Here is a 14,532-nt window from a genome sequence, read left to right as displayed (position 1 = left end):
GAAATAAACTTACGTATACTCAGAAAGGAAAAACTTTCTAAATAGATTGCAAGTACAAAAGTAAGATACAGAAAGGTATGTAGAATAGTAAGTACTTATACACAATTTAAGAAAGAAGAGGGTGAATTTAATAAGATATTTTAGAAAGATATATAGGAAACCAATAAAAAATTAAAAATAAGAATAAGTAGAGAGACTCATGGTCAATATATAACCTTCACGTGTTATTTGAATATTTTATCTTATGACTATTGCTTCCTCATAAAAATGAACTAGCTAAAAAGTAATAACTGAACCATAAAGGCACATGGGCTATTTTCTATATCCAATATGATTGCCAACATTTAAATATATCAGGCTCACAGGTTGCAATCAGTTTGGTGCCACATTATACACATATGGCATCTTTTTAAAATCAAGTATGTCCTTGTGGGAGAAAAAAAGACAGGGAGTGAAGGACACTATAGGAAACATAGTTTTTAAAATGATCTCGGAGAACACCTGCCAAAAAGATTTAGGTCAAACACAACTCCCAATTTCAAAGGCTATTCTATTTTATATTTTCATCACCTGAAATAGAAATACAAGCCCTTGGGGGAAAAGGGAAAAAAAATTACTAAGTATTTTAAGCAACTTTATCAAGCTCAATGACATGGTCTGAGAAAACAGTGCATGTATAGACCCACTCTATAAGAAGGTATCACTGGGAAAAAGTTCTCTAAGTTTTGCTGCAGTTGAAACAACTACTCATCGTTTTGGGGAGAAAATGAATCTGAATGGTGAACACATTATATTCAGTTAAATAAAACAGCCCTAGAAATTCAATGTAAAAATAAAAGCATCAAAGAAGTAAAAAGCAATACGAGAAACTAAATGGCCTAGGAATTAAAGGCCTTTCAAAGAATAACACAGGTAGCAACTATTAGAGAAAAAAATATATTTACTTCTGACTAGCAACTTGAAAGATAAATTATGTATAATAAAACCTTGGCAATACAGTTAAAACACTTAGGATAGGCAAAGAACAAATGTCCCTCATACTAAAAATTTTCCCAAGAATCAGTAATAAAAAGGTGAACACCCCAGAAAATAATAAAGGCTAGAAACAGATCTCAAATAAAAAAAAAATACAAATGCAGATGTTTAAAAGGAAAAAAATGGAAATGTTAACAATTAGTTTGGAAAAGGGGCTCAGCGGCGCCCTATTAGCTGGGTAACATACATCAAAATCTTATGTGTGTCACCTTTGTCAACAGTCCCACCTTGATGCATCAAAGCAGCAGCAGGGCACAGCTGTAACCAGCCTTCATACTTGGTTAATATTACAACAGCCCGAGGAAGAAGTCCTATTATTATCTTCATTTTACAGCTGAAGAAGCTGACATCCTGGTAACTGGCCCAAGGTCACATGTGTTATGGCCAAGGCGGGGTTTGTACACTGGCATCTTGCTCTAAAAACTGTGTACTTAACCTTGACACCTTGCTTCTTCTTCAACAATGAAAACGGGAAACTTGAAACTGATTAAATGCAGTCTAAAAAGACCTGGATAAATACAGTATAACTGCCACACGATGCTTTGCAGCATTAAAAAAATGATGGAGCACTCTATGTATTGGCATACCTACTGAAAAAAAAACATGTCACAAAAAAAAATATACAGTAATAGCTCGCCTTTTAAAATTATATGTAAATACATATGCAAAATAGTTACAGAATGATCAGGCTCGTAACATTTTTGTTTAAGTAAAAACCAGATGATTCACTTGTCGAATAACGTAAAATAAAATGTAAGACCTCTTACAGACTGTTCATAGAAAATCTGAGAAGACAGAATGAAATTACAATATCCGGTCACAGGAAATAGCACATGGTAAGAAAAAGCAAATAAGCAACTCTCGAGACCACCGTTAAAGGTATGTCCAGTGGTCTTCAGTGTTTTTATCAAGAAATAAAAAGTCGGCGCTTGCTTGAGGAACTCAGGTCCTCAGAAAAATTGCCAATTTCCTTGAGGCGGGAGAATAAGCTAGAAAGTGTGCTTCTCGAAATGAACGAGATCTGCTCAGCTCTGAGAGGAAAAGTAGAGTCGAGTTTAGATGGAGATCTCAGACCAAGAAAAAGAGAACAGACCCAGAAGTCCAGGAGCGAACTGAAGGAGACATAACCATGAGGAGGGACACTGCAAGTGAGCTGGAAAGCAGAGCTGGAAATGCCAACGAGCTGGTGAGAGGGCAGGTGGGGGCCCACCTCTCCAGGGTCACTGTCAGCCTCTGAACAGTGAGCAGTAAGGTTATCCTTTTGAAAGCCTGAAGATTCATTAATTCAGAGGCAACACATGTGCTATTATTGGTCATTAATTATTAGGCTTTTTTTTAAAAGATTCTTTTATTTATTCATACAAGAGCAGGGGTACAGGCCAAAGGGGTGGGGGTGAGAGGATCCACCAGAGACAGATAGGGGAACATAACAAGCAGATCGACGGAAACGCATTGTTGAGGGGAGCAGCTGGCGAGCCAGGAGAGGTCTGTTGCACCATGTGGGTTACTCCCTGGCCAGCCAGGGATCAAACTCATGCCACAGAGGCTGCCGACAGCCTCACAGGCTGTGTCCTAACCCCTTGAGTCACCAGGGAGGTCCTTATTAGGCTCTTAATTTTATAAAAATCACTTTAAATCATGAAGATTCTTCTAAATAAATCAATGTAATTCTGCATATCTAAAATAGAAAGAATTCAGATCATAAACATACCTTCTTCTTAGTATTAACAATAGGAGTGTACTAAAATATCAATATAAGAGGGCCTCAAAAGGGACTGATTTCAAGTCTAGAATTTTCCACCTTGAAGAGACTTTTGATCATCTAATCAGCCCCTTTTCCCTAAACAAAGTGGAGGTTAGGATAAAGACCTCACCTATATGCACTGAAAATTCCAGAACTGGAATCTGTATGCCATCACATGAACCTTTTGTGATAGAAGAGGAGCATAGCCTTACCAAGTCAGCAAGAACGGCTGTGGGAAAGCGAGCTGGAGAACAAGGGTCATGAGTAAGTGGATGACTATTTATAACATAATTAAGTTCTAAACAATAATCTGTAATCTGTATTTGTGATGCTATCTTTTGGAAAGGCTAAACCCAACAATGGAGTCATGTGCTCTGAGCCCAATCTCCCTCTCAGGGGAGAAGAAAATTGCTCACCTGGCCAGGTCCATGCAGCTGTCTGTGAGGCTGGTAGAGGAGTTGAAGTACTCTCTGCTGGCAGCCAACACCAAGTCAACGCTCTTCTCGTAACCAACCCTGTACTGGGTTTTCCCTTTATGGGCCACACAAGCTGGGGGATTTGTGGCACAGGCGCTGCAATACATCATCTGCCCAGCCAAGTGGATATTTTCAAGGCGACCGGAACAAAGAAGGCTTTCTGTGAATACCTGGGAAAAAGAAGAAACTGGAATTAATGCTTAAAGAAGGGGGATTTGGTTCTCAACAAAAATGAAGGCTCTAATATTCAAATGAAATAAGCTAACAGGACATCCACCCTAGAGGTGGGGGCTGTACACCACCAAGAATACATGAAACGACACTTAAGTGAACACTTTAAAATGGTTAACTTCATGAGAATTTCACCTCAGTTTTTTAAAATCCATCTTTTAGGAAGGAGAAATAATTTAACTGAATGAACCACAATATTTTAACATGTTACAATGAATATTTGAGTAATAAGTTTGAAGTTCAAATTTATTCAAAAGAGAAACCATTAGAAATACTGTCCTATACAGGGCCTCCCTGGTGGCAGGGACTAAAGTCTCTTAAATCTGGCAGGTGAAAATAACTCTACAAATGCCTAGTGATTCAGATATAACGTTTTTGCTATGCCTTTATTTTACTCAAGTAAGCCACAGTCAATGTCCAATATTGAAAAATACAATTTAGTCATTCTAAAATTTAAAAGGTTTCACTTTTAATTTAGTTAAACTTAATTTAATTAAATATAAACTTAATTAAAATTTAATTAAAATTTTAACCTTAAATCACTATAAAATGAACAATACAGATTTCTGTTCTATAAGTTGGATAAAAATCTACACCTAACATTTTCAAAATAGTGCCACTGAGCTTTCTAGATTATTCTCCAAAGACAGCAAAGCAATGGCCAAAAGTCAGTAAGACAATATGGCATATTTTAAAAGACACTAAAATTATATTTGAATTGTAAGTTTGCCAAATCTATATTAGCTTGCTCTAGAATCATTTCAAAACTTTTATAGTATGCTTTCAAATGTTTTCTCAAAGGAGAGAGAGACTAATGGCCAGAAGTCATTAAAATACCAAATTCAATAAAAAGGTGATAAATTATAACAAAAACTATTTAATATGTCAAGTTGTTAAGGAACTAGTTCAAGTATAAAACACTGCAATTTTTGAATGCCAATCAGAAAGGGTGAAATACCAAGGTAATGCCAATCCAACTTAAAAACACTATTTCAGACATACTAATGACAGCTAGGTTCTGCACCCCATGTGCATGCAGATTATCTTCTCCCAAAATTGGATTTCAACTTCCAGTTCAGATACAAAAAGGGAAGTTATTGGCAGCTGTAAATGTTAGGAGACTAATCATCAACATAAACTTTACATTCATTCAAGCACTTTTGAACTTCAAACATAAATCCATTCATTTCTCAACAGTTGATATCAGTAGTCTTCTGTTACGGACACCTTGAATTAAAATACCAAGCAATTTCACAAAATAATGACCTCATTTATAATTCTCATTGGGTTGGAGAGTGATGCCAGAACAGAGCCACACAAGGAATGTTCCATACAATTTTGCAGGTGGCTTATTTAACAGGAAATTTTAAATGTAAACCTGCTTTGATTTATTTATAATTTTTATTTATATATTTTTTACATCATTGTTCATTTTTAAACAATATTTGCTTCCTCCCACCCCCTCAGGTGGAGTCCCCATAGAGTTTCCTTCCCCAAGGCACCCGTGCACCATCACCTCGGTCCCCTGTGCTCCTCCCTCCCTCCCTCTGATCCCTCTCCCTCCTCGTCCCCCGCAGGATGTCTCTGGTTTATAATTGTCTGTTTTTGCTTTGTTGTGTTGTGCTTTGCATTGTTATGATTTTTTCCCCTAATGTCTTACGTGGTTCCCCTATATTCCTCCTATAAGTGAAACCATCTGATATTTTCTTTTCCTTCTGACTTATTTCACTAAACCTGCTTTTAGACCATACCTTATTTAAAATAGGTTAGTTGATCATTTTACCCTACAAACCACCAGCAATTTGATGGTACTATTCATGTTTTCCAAAATAATGATTCAGTCACCCTAGGTTACAATCATAGTCAGTTAACAACCATTTCCTAAGTAGCCTTTCTGTTTCAGACATTTTAATACGCACCGGGGGATGGGAGGATGGAAATGATATGGCAATGCCTACCCAGGAGCTCCTGACCAAATGGAAGAAACACACAGACACAGGTAACTGCACTGAAAGAAAGGCTCTAATAGAGACAAGTTACATGAAAATACAAAGCGATCGCCCTAGAGAGCGTATCTAGTGAGCTGGGTCCTAACAATTATCAGCCAATTTTAAATAAAGGAAAGAGGACTGCATCGCAGCCAAAGGGAAGAGTGCTTGGTTCCCTTTGGGGTTATGGTGTGTGGAGGGGCCCTGGCAGAGCTGGCGGGAGCTCGGGGCATGGAGGGAAGCCCAAGGAGAGCACAACAGGGCAGCTGGGACCTTCTGGGCTTTCTACGCCATACTAAAAGGCATGGTTATTTTCTGATGATTGATACAGAAATGGCAGTTAATTGTAAGAAGGGGGACATCAGGAAAAGTTCTGCTTTCAAAGAATACCCTGAGTCAGCGCAAATTAGGGAAAGATACAGAAGTAGAGAGACAGAGGATGAGTACAATTTAACAGAAATACAGATGGGAGAGTACTGAAAAGCTTTCTCAGGTAGACTAAGTCTTAGTGACACTCCAAACTAGGGAAGTGAGAGGAGTCAAGTAAGATTCATGGACCCCCAGCAGACAGTTACCCCATTAAATAAATGCTGGTTCAACCAGCAGAGATGGGGAGGGGAGGGGGAGCCGTGCACCTGCCAACTACAGAGCACTGCTCCATGGCCAGCACTGGCTCAGTAACACACACCAGGGACACTTACAGTCGTCACCTTTCAGACCAGTGAGAAACTGTAACCCCAGAGCACCCACATGAAAAGCATCTGATTCAGACACACAGTTACCTCATAGCAAGCGTCGGAGTCCAGACACATGTAAACGTTCTGCCGCATAGTCAGCATGTCCTGCAGCAGCATTCTCCAGTGGGCCTCACTGACAGGGGGCTGCCTGGGGGCACAGGGGGGAGATGAAAACGTGACCTCTCTTCAGAATCGGCCAAAAGCAAAATATAAAAATGGATGTCAGCATTCTATATGCCACACACATCTGAAGTAGAATAAGGATGACAGCAGAATTCTGATTGGAAAAAATGCAAGCAAGAAGATAGCTGGGCAATGTCTGCACTACAGCATGCTGGAAAAAAGTGTGCAATGTAAATTCTATATGCAGTGAATGTATCTTTCAAAGACAAATGTGAAATTAGGAGAGATGGACATGTTCAGTGGCGTGAGGGCTTCATGGGGATTTGCATGGTTCAAAGCTTACAATGCTACATTTTAAATAGGTACAATTTATGTTGGTCAGTTATAATTCAAAGAAGTCAGGAAAGAAAAAAAAAGTAGTATTTTGTAAAAACCTGTGCAAGAATCAGTGATTTGTGCTTCATACGTACTTCCGCCCGGTGTGCCTCGTCAATCTAACCATCAGCTTGCGCGCCTCCTCGGAGCTAGATTGAGTATTTTTAACAAAGGAAATGGGTTTCTCGAGTCCATGTTTCTCCAAAATCTCTGACACACTGTCATTAAAAAAAGAATATTTTAAAGTCTTGCTATCAAAGAAAAAATTCTGAGAATCTTAAACATACAAGTATCAAGTGTTCACTATTTTTTAAAAAAATTGCAACATATAGAATGACCCAATTTTTCATATTACATCAATTCTTAGCAAAGAAAAAGCCAATGACTATATATAATCTTATTTCTCCTACTGACTTTATCACAGTACCCTTGAACAAACAATATAGTTTTTAAGAAGCATGGCTTATCATTACCTCAAAATCTTTTTTCTAACTCTCCTGTACTCATGAAGCAACAAGTTGGTAAAACAGGCCAATTCTATCATTTCATTACCCAGCTTTTAACTCTTAACAATCCTACCATGTTTTTTATAGGTGACTGTACTAGAAAATCAATACACAAAGAATTTTAGGATAGAAGAACCACAGAAATATCCCAAGGCTCGATCTCCCTCCAGAATCCAAAAACACAAGCTATTGTGCCATGACTTTTCTGTCTCGGAGGTTCTGTTCCTGACAGCCCCATTCCCCAGTGACTGGTTTTCTGGCCACACCTGATCTGTCTTATTAAATCTCAGATTTATGATTTGAATACTACTGGGCCAAGAGTGTGGCTGGGTAGAATTCGATGACTCTTCGTGGGTCATTCATGGTCACACATCACCTGACACTATATCCACACGGGGTGAAATAAACTGCCTTTATTTTACTTTATCTCTTTGTGATATCTCTACTCAATTTCATTAGGGAAACAAAGGCGATTGTGCAGATTTGGAAGGAGTGGCTCTTTATTGACCTGACCCACTATGCTCTAGTCAAACTATACTCAGTCTTCCAGGCGGTTAAAGGAGGAAAGAAACAAGACAACCTACGATTTTAAAAAGCTTGATTTATTAAAAAAAAATTTTTTAAAAACTTGTATAACTTTCAAACACCAGGGAAATAAGAATCAGAGTAGGCAAAAACAAGTAGAGGTCCTAAGGAAACTTAATTCTTCATTAAACTCATAATATGGTACACAAAAACATGATTCCCTTAAACAGAATACAACTTGAAATATTTTTATACTAAAGTCCCTTAATAGGAATGAATATGAATAAAATTTCTAATTAGTAGACTCCAAATTATTATACTTTATTAATCATATCACCACTAAAAGTGATATTATTACTTAGAGTTTCTATAATTATATATTGGGGGAAAAAGTTTATTATTCCTAAAACAATTTCTAAAATTTTAATACAAATATCTGAAAATTACATGCAAGCATATTTATAGACACATGAAAATAAATACTACTAGACAATTTTAGACTTCCTAAATAATAAATTAGGAAATTTCAGTTCCCAAAGGAAACAGTTCAACAGTAAAGAATATTACTACAGGGTTACTTGGGGACTCTTGAGCAGTTTGATACAATCCCGCTATTCCATCAAATATACCGTGCCCCGGGACCTCCCTGGTGGTACAAGGGATTAAGACACAGCACTATGAAGCTGTGTGCAGCCACTGCAGCATAAGTTCAATCCCCGGCCAGGGAGGTGACTCACATGGCACAGCAGACCTCGCCTGTCACGCCCACTGCTCCCCTCAGCAGTGTATTTCAGTTGATCAGCCTGTTCTGTTCCCCACTCTGTCTCTGGTGAATCCTCTCACACACACACACACACACACACACACACCTCTCTGGCCTGTACCCCAGTGCTTGTATGCATAAATAAATAAATCTTAAGAAAAAAAAAAATGTACCGTGCCCCTGAAAGGAAACTCTGGCACATTATAAACCCAATTTGCTAAGAGAGGGAGCACCGCTGCAGGAACAGCACCTCCTGGGTGCCTGCTCTGTGCAGGGCACCTTCCATGTTTAACCTAATGTCGATCTAATGCTAACTCCACCATCTCAAGAGTTCCCATCACAGAGAAGAAACCTCTCGACTCAGATGTTGCACAGCTGGGAAGGAGCAACGCCAGGATGGGAACGCACCAAATTTCAGAGTTCATGTCCTCATTATTCTACCTCCCTGCCAAAGCACAGTGTTAAAATTCACTCTCAAGACAGCCAAACAACTCTGGCATCAAACTGTAAGTGACCACAAGGCACATTTAATGCGATTATTTCATAGACTTCTCCATCAGCACAGTGCTGGTAAGCAGCCGTTTTCCTCACCTGAGAATCTGCTCCAGCTGGTCCACCTTATCATGAAGAGCTGTGGTGACCTCTGTCTTGTGACTAAAGGATCAGGAGAAAGAAATTAAAATTAGGTTTGAGTTGAAGCTTTTTACATAAAAGGGGAAAAAAGGGTATTTTTGTACAATGTTATACTGTCTGGGTAAAGTCTCTGTCTTAACACCTGAACTCATACTCAGCATCTTCATGACTCAAGAAATTAGATAAAAATACTGGAGTAGGGGCCTCCTTGGTGGTGCAGGTGGTTGAGCACAGTGCTGTGAAGCTGTCCACAGCCTCTGCAGTGCCGGTTCAATCCCCACCGGCCTCAGAGCAACCCACATGGCACAGCAGACCTTTCCTGTCTCGTGCTGCTCCCCTCAGCAGTGCATTTCAGTCAGCCTGCCTGTTCTGTTCCCCGCTCTGTCTCTGGTGAATCCTCTCACCCTCCCGCACCTCTGGCCTGTACCCCAGCTCTTGTATAAATAAATCTTTAAAAAAAATACTGGAGTAGAACAAAATCCTCTATTACAGATTAGCCCAATATGGGCAAAAAGTTCTTTTAGTTCAGTACTGCTAAAAAGCAAAAAAAGACCTATAAATCAATTGTAGTTATTTTTTTAAGATGAAATAGAGGGAAAAGACATCATTTCTGCTCTTAACCAACAAGACAGATAAGGAAGCATGTTCCTGCATACTGGTTTCCTCCCAGGCCTGTCTATACCTCCTGTGGCCCTCCAGGAAGTTTCCATTAGGATTCGTACACTCAGGCTTCCTTCAAGCCCCCTTTCCTACGATATTCACTTCGATATTAAGGAACAGAAGTACAGCCATAATGTAGACAATCCCTCACACACAGGGGATATAAAGAGCAGACCCTTTCTGAGAAAGGAAGTAGACAGAGCACTAGGAGAAACATTGTCATGAAAAGAAGATCATAAACTAACAGAGATGTGACTGGAAAGAGAGATCCGGTCATCACAAGGCGTGTGCCAGCGAGCACAAGGATCTGACTAAAAAGCTCTGCACAAGCTGAGTCCTGTCCCACCACACACGGCTCCCGGCCCCAGCACTGCAGGGAACAGCGGAACCAAGAATCACTGCATCTGACACTCTCAGATGCCTCCAACCAAAGATCCAACAGTATTCCAGCAAGATCTTTAGAGTTTTATTGATGATTTCTAACAGATATTTTTATAAATGCAAAAAAGTAGCTTGATACTCTTTTCTATCTCATTTATGTCTTACTGATTAAAGTCCACCTTTATTATTCCCTGAGTACTTTGTAATTATAAATGACCCCAGTATTAAAGTATAAAACTTCAAAACATTTTCTGTGGTTCTCTTTGTTCTTCACACCAAGTTTGTCAATGAGTATTTTCCTAGTTGTAGGGTAAGGTAAAAAGTATCAGGCTTTTCTGCCCTCCCGCCATTAGGATAGATGACAGAACCCTGTGGTCCTGAATGCATGCCTGATGGCGGCACCTGGAGTGGGGTGTGGGCCTATGTAGATGGGACTCACCTCGGTTAAGACTGTGCTTACAAGGGCGGTGTCACGGGGACGCCAGCAGAAGAGAAGCAGAGAAGCCGAGAACGAACAGAAGGAGAGAAGCAGAAGCAGAACCACGAGAGAGAACGCGAGAGAAGGTCGGAGAGCCCAGAAAGAGTAAAGACTTGCTGGCGGCTGGGAAGCCTCCCGGCCCCCCAGCACCCCTGCCTGCCATGTGCCTGGTAAATCTAAATAAAAAAACCTGCAAAAGCCACTGAGGGCTCCAGGACTCTGGCCCCTCCTTTACCCGGTCTGCTTGGATCAAAAAACCTGCACTGTGGCCCATTCCTGCCCTTACGCTAGTGATTAGATGTTTATTTTTAGTGGTTAAATGATTGTGCCGGTGCACACAGCTGCACGGGTTTCAGGAATACACAGATGCTGAGTTTACACTGGAACACGCCTTTCCCAACATGCAGATTCTCTAACCCTAGCCTGGAGGGGGGTGGAAAGTGAGGTCTGCTGGGGTGTCCATTCTCCATGTAGCCTCACAATTAACAAGGCTAATCGCTTTGATTGCTTCTTGGCTGTCAGTACTTAGACCCTTGATGACATGAATGACCACCATCCATAAAATACAACATTTCTGTAACACAAGAAAATCTGAGATTATCCAACTCCCCAAAATCAAAAGTGGGACAGGGCTGGCAACCCAGCTGCCGTAGAGGCAACTTAACACACTCGCTCACCGCAAAAGGCCGCAGGCCTTCACAGCACCGTTGAGTGTCTTTGATAAAAACTAATTGTCAAGAATCAAGAGATAAAAGAAAGTCAGTTACGTTGGAGATGCAAACAAACAGAATATTAAAAAATCAGATTGTACTGATTTTTCAGGGGGTGGGGAAACACAGGGAGCAGACGGTATTTAGGCATCTGTGAAACAAGAGTCAGATACAATTTTGTTTTTAAGTTAATGACAAAAAGTCCTTGGAAGTAAAATAAGAAAGCCAAAATATATTTTTACATTCAAAAGATGGATTAAAAGATAAAACTGAGGAAATCTCCTAAGTCATTTAACAAAAGATCAAAAAGTAGGGTGAAAAGGACGAAAAAGAGGATTTAAAAGAGCAAATGAAGAGAGCGCAAGCAGAGTTACCAAGGAAACTTATCAAGAAAAAAATGAAGTTTGCCAAAGGTCAAAAAAACCTCTGTTCCAAATTTGGAAAAGATTCTTTAAATGAAAACACATTAAGTTTAGACTCAATAAAACATACCGCTGTATTTCAGAATACTAAGGATGCAGAGGAGGCATGCTAATGCTCCAAAAAGAAAGAAAAATGACCTGGAAGCAGAGGTCTGGAGTGGGGTTGGGCTGCTTGACAAGTGGACGAAGAAGTAAAGGGCGCAGCCTCCCCAGCTCACAAGGAATCCGCCGGTAACTGAGGAGCCCAGATAGGGCCTCTGTCAAGCATCAAGGGCAATTATATTTTTCTGACACAAGACAGGTTTAAAACAAAAATGTCTCCCAGGTACTCTTTGACGGGAAGCAATTAAAGACAATGTTCTATCAAAATGTGGGAATAAATGAAGACAGGAGAAAACAGAAATTCCAGGAATGCCATGTGCAACACGAGCAAGGGACTAAGTCCCCGGATGACAGCTGTGCACGAAGACAGAGAACAGTTCGCTCATCTCAAAACAAGGGAAAAGATAATTCCAAGAAGGATGGTTGGCAGGAAGAGAAGAAAAGGAGAAAGGGAGGGAAAAAAAGGAAAACAACTGAGAGATGAGTAGCTATCTTTGACCCTTGAAAGGAGGGAGGGAGATAGATGAAAACAAAACAAAAGAGGAAATTATCCAATCAGGAAAAACGAAAAGATGCACAAAGAGAAAACACAATCATACCTAGCTTTGTGTAAAAAATATTTACATAACACTGAAATTATTGCTTTAAATGGACTGAAAAATGGGAGGGAAGTAGGTATTGGGAAAAGGAAGGTTTCCATGAAAGGAAATCAATAATTGTCCAACATTGCAAAACTGATAAATAGCAACATGAGCATTATCTCCTAAAGGAGACAGGCAAAGAAGAGAAAACACAATCTAAAGAGTGTTTGCTTCTAGGAGACAGTTATCTGAGGATGGGGAAGGTGGAGTAGCCAGCTGCCCCACCTATTACAAGTTTTCCCATTCCCTGACTGTCACGAGGTCACACGATATAGTAATTAGTAGCAGGAGGGGATGAACGTCCCCTTGGTCTCCTGATTTTAAAACAGTGCCTACCCATGCCCGCCAATTTGTCTTCACAACAAATTTTCAAATTTTCAAAAGTGAAGGACAAGTTGACACGTAGAACAGCCCGTATTCTGTACTGACGGTTTCCTTTTGGTGTATGTAACTTGCTTCCCCATTCCTGGCATTTAGTGTGAATGAGAAATTTGGACTGAAGGACCGATTAGACTCAGGATAATCAATTTCACTTTCATGCCGCATCCTACCAGGCGGCACATAATGCTGGCTGTTTGACTGTAAGTGATGCCATATTTCATTACTTGATTGAAGGTGAGAGCAGTCAGGTTTTGATATAACAAAAAAAAATAAAAATAGCTGCTGGTATAATCACCCATTACTGTAAAAAGTATTTTTGTTGAGGTGACTGGGATTGTATTTTTGTTGTTTTGCAACAGGTAATTCGTTCTCAAAGTTGGAAAATCCTAGTGACTTCCCATATACTAATAAAAGAATAGAAGTTGATGCAACAAGTTTGCAGATGATTTCATTTTCTTCTTTATATTTTTCAATACTCGCAAAATTCTCTATAATGAGCAATTGAAGTGATAACATTTTCATTTTAACTGCCAGGATAAAAAGGCACAGCAATAAGACTGGCTCACTGTGGCTTCTTACCCATATCCTCTTTGTGGCAGACACTCTAAAATGTCATAGCAAAGAGAGAGTTGGTCGTTTCGCTCACAGTCATAGATGCACTCCAGTGCTACTGCCATCAGTTGGTCCTGATCAGGAATAATCTTTTGCTGCAGCTAGAGAAAATAAAGCATATACTAAATGTCAGGATTTATAGTCAGTTTTCCCATATCCCAGCACCACTTTCAATAGAACATTGAAAAGTGCAATAAATCAGTTGCAGAAACAAATCTTGATTTTTCTTTAAAGACTTTGGGGTCCTTAATAATTCTAAATGAAATCACATTTTAATTACAGAATCAGTCAGAAAGATAATTTGTACCCATAAGCTTTGCATCTGCTAAAACCACATTTTTCAATTTATGAGCCATTCAAGATTAAACAGATAGAAGAAACACAGTAAATGAAGACACAATTCATTAAAAACATTTCTAACCCTAAGGCCAAATTTTATGTTTCAATTATAGAGATATATAAAATTCCTTAACTAATATTCAAAGATATTAAGAACCTACTATATTGCAGTATGTGGTATATGTTAGTCATTTAACTAAGCAGTACTGACATTCATTTGAAAGAAGTTGCATTATAATGCAATAATATTCAAGTCACAAAACAAGCTCCATGTTTTTGATACAGAAAAATGGCTGCCCTGGGTTACTTTTCTATACAAAATACACAATCTCCCATTGTAAACAAAAGATTTCCATTCTTAGAACATTTTCTGGTATATAAAATAATTTCATGACGTGTGCCTTGTTCTTCCCATCTACAAAACTGGGCTATTAATAGCATCTTCCTAATAGCCATGTTGCAGGAATGAATAAACTAACGCATGCAGAATGATTACTTTACTACTACCCAGGAAACCAAAAGAGAAGTTTGAAATTACTTCTTTGAGCTCTTTTCAACAACAAAATTAGTTTTGAATAATTTCTGCCACAAAAATCTACCTGTTTCAACATTTTAAACAGAAACTCATCAAATAGGAAAATGACAGAGAAAAGCTGCTGAATGGAGCATT

General features: G+C 39.2%; 1 protein-coding gene across 1 annotated transcript in view; it reads right to left on the bottom strand.

The window, feature by feature from the left end:
- NBAS (NBAS subunit of NRZ tethering complex) overlaps nt 1–14,532 on the bottom strand; it is a 253,228-nt gene that overhangs the window by 122,556 nt on the left and 116,140 nt on the right. Inside the window, exons 27-31 of the mRNA XM_037528501.2 lie at nt 13,491–13,624; nt 9,095–9,157; nt 6,805–6,927; nt 6,257–6,359; nt 3,196–3,425 (exon numbers count right to left, since the gene is read on the bottom strand). Of these exons, the coding sequence (XP_037384398.1) occupies nt 3,196–3,425; nt 6,257–6,359; nt 6,805–6,927; nt 9,095–9,157; nt 13,491–13,624 (653 nt within the window). The remainder of the gene's footprint in view (nt 1–3,195; nt 3,426–6,256; nt 6,360–6,804; nt 6,928–9,094; nt 9,158–13,490; nt 13,625–14,532) is intronic.

The sequence above is a fragment of the Talpa occidentalis genome, unplaced genomic scaffold (assembly GCF_014898055.3).
Source record: "Talpa occidentalis isolate TD23 unplaced genomic scaffold, MPIMG_talOcc4v2.1 talOcc4.5, whole genome shotgun sequence".
Taxonomy (NCBI): domain Eukaryota; kingdom Metazoa; phylum Chordata; class Mammalia; order Eulipotyphla; family Talpidae; genus Talpa; species Talpa occidentalis.
This window is presented reverse-complemented; position numbering and strand designations above follow the sequence as displayed.